At 45.1% G+C, this 11,193-nt stretch overlaps 2 protein-coding genes and 1 pseudogene across 2 annotated transcripts; all 3 read left to right on the forward strand.

Annotated features, from left to right (window-relative positions):
- The first annotated feature begins 365 nt into the window (after window positions 1-365).
- LOC147983764 (putative F-box/FBD/LRR-repeat protein At5g44950) lies at window positions 366-1,358 on the forward strand. Its single transcript, XM_087540859.1, has one exon. It carries the CDS (start codon window positions 366-368, stop codon window positions 1,356-1,358), a length of 993 nt encoding a protein of 330 aa, XP_087396985.1.
- Window positions 1,359-7,820: 6,462 nt separating this feature from the next.
- LOC147983765 (uncharacterized) lies at window positions 7,821-8,504 on the forward strand. Its single transcript, XM_087539589.1, has one exon. It carries the CDS (start codon window positions 7,821-7,823, stop codon window positions 8,502-8,504), a length of 684 nt encoding a protein of 227 aa, XP_087395715.1.
- Window positions 8,505-10,310: 1,806 nt separating this feature from the next.
- LOC147983766 (uncharacterized) lies at window positions 10,311-10,975 on the forward strand (annotated as a pseudogene).
- Window positions 10,976-11,193: the final 218 nt, after the last annotated feature.

The raw sequence follows: 11,193 nt of genomic DNA on the forward strand, positions 1-11,193 counted from the left end.
GTTTGGATGATGTAATGTTATTTATGTACTTGATTGACGTGGCGAGTGTAAGCCAACTATGTTATCTCCCATTTCATTATTATATTACATGGGATGTTGTGAAGATTGCCTAATTTGCGACATATGCCTTCAATGCGATTATGCCTCTAAGTCGTGCCTCGACACATGGGAGATATAGTCGCATCGAGGGTGTTACACTCATGAAGACGCACGTCTGTCCACGCCGTGACTATTCCACCACGTCTATCGAAATCTTCTAGATTAGGTACGTATATATGTTGTCATCTTTATGGATCGTAAAACCCTAACCCTTTTCCTAGATCCACCGCACAGAGACCTACAACAGAGGCGGCACGAGCTTCGCAATGGAGATGAAGAAGCGTGCCTCTAGCAATAAGAAGACGAGGTTCGCCGATGTACCCATGCCCTCTAAGCTCGTTAAGAGGAGCGGCTGTGGCTCGCCCACTGGATCCGAGAACCATGTTGAGTCTGGTCCGGACCGCATCAGCGATCTTCCCGACGCCATCCTCGGCGAGATCATCTCTCGCCTGCCCATAAAGGAAGGCATGCGCACACAAGTGCTCGCATCTCGGTGGCGTCGCATATGGCGCACCGCACCACTTGATCTCGACTTTTGTGTGATCCTTGATACTCGTTCTACCAGATCTCTGGAAAAAATCTGTTGCCAAATCATCCGCGTTCTCCCAGGCAAGCAAATCGTCCAGGAAACATACGTCGGAACTCACTGCCGACATCTTTGTTGCAACTGCCGCGGAGAATCTATCGCCGATGGCTTCAGTCTTCCTGTATCTATCCTCTCCGATCACAAGGGCCCGATTCGCCGCCTCTACATCCCGACAAGCTACCTCCAGTGCGATCCTTGTGGCGTCGATGAGTTGTTCCTGACTCGGAATCTGGACAAACTCCAGGTTTTAGAGTTCCATCATATATTCCCAAAATTCTTCTACCCAGTGCCCAGGCAAGCACGCAGAATCCCTTCTTCTATGCCGTTGCCACCGGCATCCATCTCGAGATTTCGCTTGTCTCTCCACACCATCACCTTCGCCATGTGCAAACTAGAAGATAATCTTGTAGAAATGCTTTGCCTCCCACTACTCAGGAGACTTTCGCTGGTGGAGGTTTATATATCGGATGTCTCCTTGGAGAAGTTCATCCACCACGGTTGCCCTGCCTTGGAGTGCCTGCTGCTTGTTTGCAACAAGAAATTCTACTGTCTACGAATAAACTCAGCTAGGCTTGTAAGCATTGGCATTCGTTTCGACGGAGGAAAACTGACCATTGAGGATGCGCCTTCCCTCCGGAGACTGCTGCATGATTCTGTAGATGCACAACTATAGATAACAGTTTTGTCCGCACCTGTGTTGGACACACTGGGAAAATTTTCTGAATTACCCAACGGAACAAATATCGTCATTGGGACTACAGTTATTCAGGTACTTCCTCTGCACGTTACTTTGACCTGCTCAAAAGCACTTGAGATTCACATCCACGAGCTAATAATATAATGTTATATGCTCAATGAAGGGTCTTTGCATAAGTAGCCTACACGCGGTGCTGTATTCCGTCAAGACCTTGTTTATCTCACAGACATGCTTTAATCTGGATGAGATTGTTGACTTGCGGTGATGCTTTCAATGCTTGCAAAACTTGTTTATCGAGGTGATGATTTCACACACGTTGAAAGCCCACGCAAAATATGCATAATATACTGGCACTAACTCTTAACTTTGCTCTTCCCGTGAGTTTAGGGAGGAGGATGGGATCAAAGAGGTATAACAAATGAATGGCGCCAAAAGCAGCGGGTGTTTCTCAATAATCACGACATTTGTTTGAGGACATTAACGCTAGAAGACTATGATGTCATAGATGCAAACACTGAATTTGTGACATTCTTTATTCTCAATGCTAGGATGCTACTAACCATCAGGCTTAAGTTTGGCCTGCGCAGAGATTTCACTCGTGAATTTTACAAATGGCAAGAAGAGGTACTGCAGATGGACAAAAGGGCTTCTAATTGCGCAGAGCTTAAATTAACAACAACTTGCGAGCACATGCACATGGACTTAAAAAACACAGGTGTTGAATATCTGGATTTGCCAGATCCATTCAACTGTGGATGCTGAAAAATAGGTCTGAAGAGATGTACATGCTATATTGAATGAGTGCATTGTGTAAACATGGTCAAGCAATTATGTACATGCTTTCCGTTTTCAATATCAATCATATGTTTCTGGACCCTATGATAAAAGAAATCAGCTCACACATATGCTCAAAAATCAAACTAGTATCCTCTTGTTTATCTCAATTGCTTGGCATGAAATTTTGTCTTTTAAAAGCAACATGCGTCCACTGCAAACCTGCAACTGCTCCAACCGCGCCTCTCCGAGGGACATCTCGTGCACCCCACAGGAAACGTCCGTGTGAACACATCTCTGAAAACATTTGGAATGTTGTGATAATGACTTAAGGTCAGCAACGAACCTCCAATCACTTTTTAGATGTTGGGTTTCCATTTCTCATTATCATATTGAACAAAACTGATGCATCCGAAGAATTCGTCAAAGCAAAAGATTACGTGCCCCTTTTAATTGCAGACATCGTGTCCCTCCGAGAGACCGTGTCAGAAATGAATATTTCAGAAAATAGTAGCACGGTCTTTTGCGTCATTTAAACATACACCCGTGCCTCTCTCAATGAACAAGTAACTTAAAGTGTTACGAAAACTGAGGCACTTCACTGCATTTTCTCCTTGGATAACCGTGCGCACTGTGGCTTCACTCCACTGTCCCTCGGAGTGGCCGTGTCATGCGAAAACAACTAGGAGAACACAACTAGGAATGGTCGTGTCATGCGAAAACAACTAGGAGAACACGACTAGCAATGGCCATGTCATGCGAAATCAACTAGGAGAACACAACTAGGAATGGCCATGTCATGCGAAAACAACTAGGAGAACACAAAAGACGCCTGTGCATCGTCCGCACGTACATTTAGAACACAGAGGCCTTTCCGTGCGTCTCATTCTTATCCTTACAGGACAATGTGCACCGTGGCTTCACGTCCCTGTCTCTCGGAGAGACCGTACTAGGGAAAAATACTTCGGAAAACAGAAGCATGGTCGTGCATCATGGACGTGCACAACCTGTCTCAGTGAACGCCCCACTGAGAAAATTTCGAAAACAGAAACAAAACCGTGCCTTATATGCATGTAAGTCTGTGCATGTTGGGGTCGTCCATGCGTGCCTCTATGCTCCTATAATAAGCCTATAGCCCCATGCCAGTGAGCAGGCGCGTATTATAACTGTCTGCTCTGCTTTGTGCCAACCCAGACCGCCCCCTCCCACTCACCCGCTGTAGCGTTCATCGTCTCTTCTCTCTTGATTCTCCCTCTAGATCAAGGGTTAGTCCATTTTTCTTAATTTCTATGTGAATTTTTCGCTACGATCAGTTTTCCTCTCTGTTGGTTTCATCTCTCCGTGATTGAAAGCGACGCAACTGTGCTGTTATGCTAGGAATTGCCTGGAAATTCGTTGTGATCTAGACCAAATCATCGCATTACGAGGGCGAACCTGTACAGGACCCGTGCCTCTTAAGGGCGGAGTTGATTTGAAGTTGGCGTTTGTGCTTGAGAACGCTACGAGCTGCAGCGACCTGCGGCCGGTGAGCGATGAACTTCGTCGAGGGAGGTTGGTAGTTTAAATTGAAGCCCGTTAGGTCTTGCAAACAATGGCGGTGGCCGGAAGTCCAAGCGAGTGGCCAGACGTTGAGCTCTATTTCTTAACCGGACACAGGGTGCTGGAGGTCGGCGTTTGGGGTGCTGTTGACTGGGAGTCGGGGTCTGTGCTTGAAGATAGTGTTTGGGGTACTGTACGCTGGAGGCAAGGTTAACGTTGATAGATCACCCGTTTCAAATACCACCTAGCACACATGTTCTGGTGGTTGGCGTCGGCGACGGTGGCGTATGGTCGTGGATGACGTTGTTGCTAGATGCAGCTCCGACCAATTTACATATAATTTTAATGTTACAAACACTCCTTTGAGACGCCCGATGATAGACTATTGTTTCTCCTTTTTGTCTGTCTTGTCTTGAAATATACATTTGCTAAAGCTGCTTTTAAAAGCAAGCAGCAGAAATCCTTTTTAGGAAATTGCTTGTGAACGACTATTTATGTAGAAATGCCGGTTTAGCCGAATAGTTTTTCAAGATAATGAAATTTTCCTTGTGTTGAGAATTTCATATAAACTTTTTTTGCAACGTATTACAGGGGAAACCATGTGCTGTGATATATGTACCAACTTTGGTTGCTCCGGACTGGAGTCAGGCGTTCTTCACAGTGCGATAACAGTGCATCTTCCTCGATGCTTCAAGACATGTGTGGTAAGGAGAAATGTCTGCCACCCCATGCTGCCCATCAGTTACTACCAACTAGTGTATCTTTCTGATGAAGGAAATAAAAGTTTCTACCATATTGTTTGAATGGAATGCCTACATTTAAGCATTTAATGATATGTTTTCAATTTTTGATGTACCTTGTTTTATCAAATAGCAACCTGTTGAAAACAATTGGTACATATATGATAAGCGCTATCTGTCTTGGTTATACATGCCTGGTAAGATTATTTTTTCCTGCGCAGTATGTGCCATGCTACTGCAGGCAGCAAGTCACTTCTTCAATCTATCGGTGGAAAGAGAAAGCATTTCAAGAATAAGGAAAACAAAGAAATCCAGTACTTATCACTAGCGAGGATCTGTCATATGAGATCTACATCACCGATGAACCTAACCGGTCTAAAATTCATGGACCTGGCTGGGAAAAGTTAATTAGTGACTACGATCTTCATTATCGAGATGTAATCATCATAAACCTGGATACTGGGAGTCTGTCCATTGAGATAGATCTGAGACTCAGTGATTCCCGAGGAGGTCACAGGCCCCTCCCCAAACTATCACTAGGTAAGTGCACAAACTTCCATCCTATTTTATCAACTACGTCTATCAGCATAATTTGGTACTCCTACCCATGTCCACTAAATTAATGACATACTTACAGTCAAAGTTATTTTGAAAACATTTTATGCAATTCTGTTGATTATCATCCCAACTTGATCACATGCATTGAATTTAACCATTCATTTTAAACTTAAATACCGAGTTCATCTATTTAAACAAATTTGTTTGAAAATGAGTTATTTTGTTCCATGCAGCTCTTGATTTTCTAAATGACTCGGAAAGGGAGTACATTGGGAAAACAGTGTTCGGTCAAGGCGTTAACCTCTCATAGAGACAGTTAGGACAGATGATATACCATGTGTTTGAGTCTGACGACTTCCCCACCATACCCTTTGTGCAGCGTCTAAACGTCACCAATGTCATAAATGGTCGTCTGGTTAGTCATTTAATATTTGTTTTGATCCACTGCCATGGTTTTGTTTGCTATTTTCGATGTTTTATGTCCTTGTACATTGATTTTATCTACTAATATCGGTACAATCTGCAGAGAATCCCATCTGCCGTTGTGAGGCTTCTAAAGATGAACCTGGGATATCTACCTCAAAACGGTGGTATCAGCCTAAAAGAGATGTATGATGCAATAGACATGAGCACAACGTACTCCATACGAATAGGGTTAAGCCTGCTTTTAAGGATGATCTCCTTAAATGGATCTCTTTTCTTCCACCTTGATCCTTTTTGTTGTTTTTCCTCCTTTTAGTTTAGCTTGATTACCCCTTGTAATCCCCCTTGTACTTGTTCTTGTCTTGCCTTTTAATAAAGTTTTGATATGCTGTGGGGGTTTTTCCCTACAGTCCCCGGTCAAAAAAAACGTACTCCATACGAGCTGACGGCAGAATGGAGGTGATTGATTTTTCAGATTTTGCTCGGGAAGCTCAGCTAAAGGTTGGTTCAATTGTCCTTGTCACAATTGAAAAGCGGTGGCCAACATTGGGAAACATGAAGCTGCTACGGATGATAATCAACGACCTTTCCTGATAGAGCGTTGCCGGTGGCTATACTTCCTAGTTCAATAATTTATGTCTGTTTTTTGAACAGCCTGTACACATCAGTTTTGTTATTTAGTTATGTCATGGTATGTAACTGAGCATATAATTACGTCCAAGAGGACGGTGGTGAAAATTCCCTGTCAAAGAAGGTGAAACACTTACGTGGGTTAGTTTATTTATCTTGATAATAATAAAGGGATTCGCTGAATAATAATGGAGGATGAATGGCTGTGGTGAAGTATGTTTCAGAATAGTTTAGTGACGTTGCTAGCTCCGCACGTCAGTAGTATACATATTTTTCACTATGATGCTCCGCAGAATAGCGTCATGCCAAGTAGTTTGTTGCGATGAGATCAAGCATACACCTCTGTCAACCGCACAGCACTTCTCCTAAATACCTAGCGCCTTCCCATATGCCTCAGTCACCTTAAACATCCATGCCTCACGTAGCATCGTTCATGTGCCTCTAGATGTGCTACTCGCTGTATAAGTGCGTTTCACAGCTGCATGCCTATGCCCCTCGTTTCTTCTCGTTGTTTCTGCCCATCTTGTACTTGCAACTATTTCAGACATCACCGTGCCTGTTGAGTCGACACATTCATGACTCTCACGTCCATGCCTCTGTAAGAATAACGATGGTGCTTGTAAGAATGCAGCATTACAGGTGCAGCATTACAGGTGATACATTCAGGACACATTAGGGACCACCTTGCCACTATTTCAGACATGACCGTGCGTGTTCCGTTGTCACATTCATGCCTCTCAAAGTTAACTGAAAAACATATCGAAAAAACAGTAAACGGACGCCTATTGTCAATCCTCACGTCACGTACATTTGACATATTCGACGTTCATTCTTTCATCACAAGAGTAATTGCCGTGCCTCTGCCACAGAATATATAAGTGTAAAATGATTATTCCTACACTTGTAAAACCCGGAATGCCCTAGATAAATGTCGAATCACACCTTGCGGCAAAACCATGGAGGCCAGTGCTTCTCAGGAACACATCTGTGGCTTCTTGCGCATGTAGTTGAGTGCACGGCTTTTTGTTCATGCACGTGCCTCACGTCGCAGCATAGCACGAATTGACGTCCGTGAACCATGTAACTTCATTTCCGTGCCCGACGTAGCATCGTATCTATGCCTCTACTTGCACCTCTTATTGTATAAGTGCTTCTTGCAGCTGCATATCCACGCCTGTCGTTGCTTCTGGTTCTTTCTGTCCATCTCGTAGCGTCAACTGCAACAGTACCTCTGAAGAAACACAACACTGCTCCTACCAACGAATGTATCACTGAAAACAGTTGCCACTCCCAATGAATGTACCACGCCCGTGTGTCTGATAGTTAAACCAGCCACTTCAAGCATGCTTCTCTTGGTCAGAGACTTGTGCCTCTACATACTGCCCCTGCATGCCTCACGAGATAAATTGTAAAAGTTAACATTTCACAGCAAACTACGCAAGACAACGAGCATCTCCCCGACTTGCTGGAGATACGACGGTTGCTAAAAACATAACTGCTGATTTTATTTTTAATTTTTATAAAGAAAAACCACGATCAAAAACTCAGGATGTGCACAACCGCACCACCAGGGAGATAAAACCACGATCCAGAACCCACGATGTGCACAACCGCATCGACAGTGAGATCGTGCACTCCTTTGCCGCTTCTCCGCCCTTAAATTTAGACTTCTGCCGCGGCCTTCTTACACACAAACAACAGAAATCGCCATTGCGCTCCCACTCATTGTTCCCCACGAAAAACCAGGTTGCAAAAGGACCAACTGCTCCAGGCCATGGGATTCATCAAGGAATTCAAGGAGGTGCAGGCCCACAGCAACACCAAGTTGCACGTGATCCACACCAACGACTTACACAAGGCAGCGACCACCATCGAGCAGTACGAGCGACACCTCGAATTCGAGCGCCACAAGATCGTCGGAGTTGATGTGGAGTACACCAACGATGTTGGCGAAGATCAGAAACCAGCCCTCGTCCAGCTATCCGTCGGCAAGGATCATCCGGTGTTGCTCTTCCAACTGAGCGCCGCCGACAAGAACTGCACCAGGTTCGACAACTTCCTCGCCGACCCCAGATACACGTTTGCTGGCTTCTCCATCGACGGCGACATAGAGATGCTCAGGCGCGTCGGACTAAAGATCGCCTACTTCATCGACATCCAGAAGGAATGGAGGGTGCCTACAGCTACTAAGCGTCTGGACTCCCTTGATGATGTCTCAGGCATCATTGTCCACGACTACTACAACAGCATGAAGAAGAAGCTCACCAATGCAGAGCACCAGCGCTGGGCGCGCATGCCCTTGTCCATGAGGCACATCGAGTACACGGCAAAAGATGCTTACGCTGCGTACGAGATATGGAGCCGTCTCACCATCATCCAGGAAGGCCTCCGCCGGGCAAAACTCGAGAAGGAGCAGACCAGGAAGCGCGCAAGGTGCTGGGGCGACTACGACTACTGAAGCAGGTGGTCCCGGCCAAGAAAAGTAACTAGAAGATTGCTCATGCCATTCTAGATTTCCCGTTAGATTTGCTTTCTCTCAAGACTGTCGTTTGCTTGTTCTAAATTTAGATTTGCTTGTGTCGCAGTTAACCTTGTAGTTTTCTTACAGTTTACATATCTACTGAACAAGTTTATTTCCAGTGCAATGTTGCAGTTTTCTATTATTAGAATATATTGGCGTGAATTGAAAAATATAAACACAGTACAAATAACCTTGTAATTTTGCTTCCAATTTACATATCTTCTGAAGAAGTTTATTTCCAGTGTAATGTTGCAGTTTTCTATTATTAGAATATATTGGCGTGAACTAAAAATATAAACACAGTACAGATAACCTTGTAATTTTGCTTCCAATTTACATATCTTCTGAACAAGTTTATATCTAGTGTAATGTTGCAGTTTTCTATTATTAGAATATATTGGCGTGAACTGAAAAATATAAACACAGTACAGATACTATACGATTAGCGTAACGCATAGAGCAGGTACACATAGCAATCCACAAAAATGACGAGCATGCAATGCACTAGTACCTTTGTGGGTGCAGTGTCGAAATGCAAGGACAACAATTACAGAATGCTCCTAAAAGCAGTGCACAATGTTCTAACAAACCAGTGCACACACAAATATTAAAAATCGTTCGTATGGAACACTTTGGAAAAACATTTTGAATACAAAGGTAGTTAGGTGTTTATTCTCCTTGGAAAACACTGCTTACGCCCGTGACCCTCAGAGAAGAACACTACAGAGACACGGTTGTCCGTCAATAACACCAACTAGCTACTTAAAAAACCCACGAAGGCTATTCGGTGCCTCCACTCCTATGGAGACCGCGAGTTACGTCGACCCGCTGGCACTAAACGTGACGTCACCGAAAACACAGAGGCAGAAGCGTGCCTTACAGCCAGCTTCCGACGTACCGGGTCTATGAAGATTTACTTCCTTCTTAACATTGGAGGTGACTATCGCAAAGGCATAGGCTCCATCATTCACCTCCGTGCCTCGGCAAGAACGACGACCATGCTTGTAACTATAAAGCATATAGGACACCTTAGGGATGACCTTGCGCATGTACTTCAGTGCACGGCTATTTGTTTGTGCCCGTGCCTCACATAGCACCATAGCACGAATAGACGTCCGTGCAATCACATAGCTTCAACTCCGTGCATCATGTAGCATCATATCTGTGCCTCTTGTTTCGCCTCTAGCTGTATGAGTGCTTCTTGCAGCTGCATGACGACGCCTCTCGTTGCTTCTCGTTCTTTCCGACAATCTCGTAGCGTCAACTGCAACACGGACACAGAACAGTTCCTCTAAAGAAACACAACACTGCTCCTACCAGCGATTGTATCACTGAAAACAATTGCCACTCCCAATAAATGTACCATGCCCCTGTGTCTGAGAGTTAAAGATGTCATTTGAAGCATGCTTCTCTTGGTCAGAGACTTGTGCCTCTACAATACATACTGCCCCTGCATGCCTCACGAGATTGTAAAAGTTAAGATTTGACAGCAAACTACGAAAGACAACGATCATCTCCACGACTTGCTAGAGATATGACATTTTTAAAAATACAACTGCTGATTTTATTTTTATTTTTTATAAAGAATACCCACGATCCAGAACCCACGATGTGCACAACCGCCCTTAAATTTAGACTCCCGCCACGGCCTTCTCACACACAAAGAACAGAAATCGCCATTGCTCTCGCACTCATTGTTCCCCACAAAAAATCAGATTACAGGAGGACCAACTGCTCCAAGCGATGGGATTCACCAGGGAATTCATGGAGGTGCAGGCCCACGGCAACACAAAGTTGCACGTGATCCACATCAATGACTTGCACAAGGCGGCGACCACCATTGAGCAGTTCAAGCGACACCTCCAGTTCGAACGCCACAAGATCGTCGGAGTTGATGTGAAGTACACCAACGACCATGGCGAAGATCAGAAACCCACCCTAGTCTAGCTCTCCATCGGCAAGGATCATCCGGTGCTGCTCTTCCAACTGAGCGCGGCCGACAAGAACTGCACCAAGTTCGACAACTTCCTCGCGGACCCCAGGTACACGTTTGTTGGCTTCTCCATCGACGGCGACATAGAGATGCTCGGCCGCGTCGGACTGGAGATCGCCCACTACGTCGACATCCAGAAGGAATGGAGGGTGCCTACAGCTACCAAGCCTCTGGACTCCCTTGGGACGTCTCAAGCATCCTTGTCCACGACGTAGAGCTCACTAACGCAGAGCACCAGCGCTGGGCGTGCATGCCCTTGTCCATGAGGCACATCGAGTATGCGGCAAAGGACGCTTACGCTGCGTACAAGATATGGAGCCGCCTCGGCATCATCCAGGAAGGGCTTCGCCAGGAAAAACTCGACAAGGAGCAGACCAGAAAGCGCGCTAGGTCCTGTGGCGACTACGACTACTGAAGCAGATGGTCCAGGCAAACAAATTATCTAGAACATTCTAGATTTCTCATTAGATTTGGTTTCTCTCAAGACTGCCTTTTGCTTGTTATAAATTTAGGTTTTCTTGTGTCGCAGTTAACCTTCTAGTTTGCTTGCAGTTTACATGTCTTTTGCATAAGTTTATTTCCAGTGCACCACAATAGGCACTTATGTGCCTATGTGCCTCTGGTACCAAGGGG

The sequence above is a fragment of the Triticum urartu genome, chromosome 2A (genome assembly GCF_056163025.1).
Source record: "Triticum urartu cultivar PI428250 chromosome 2A, HENAU_Tu73, whole genome shotgun sequence".
In the NCBI taxonomy this organism is placed as follows: domain Eukaryota; kingdom Viridiplantae; phylum Streptophyta; class Magnoliopsida; order Poales; family Poaceae; genus Triticum; species Triticum urartu.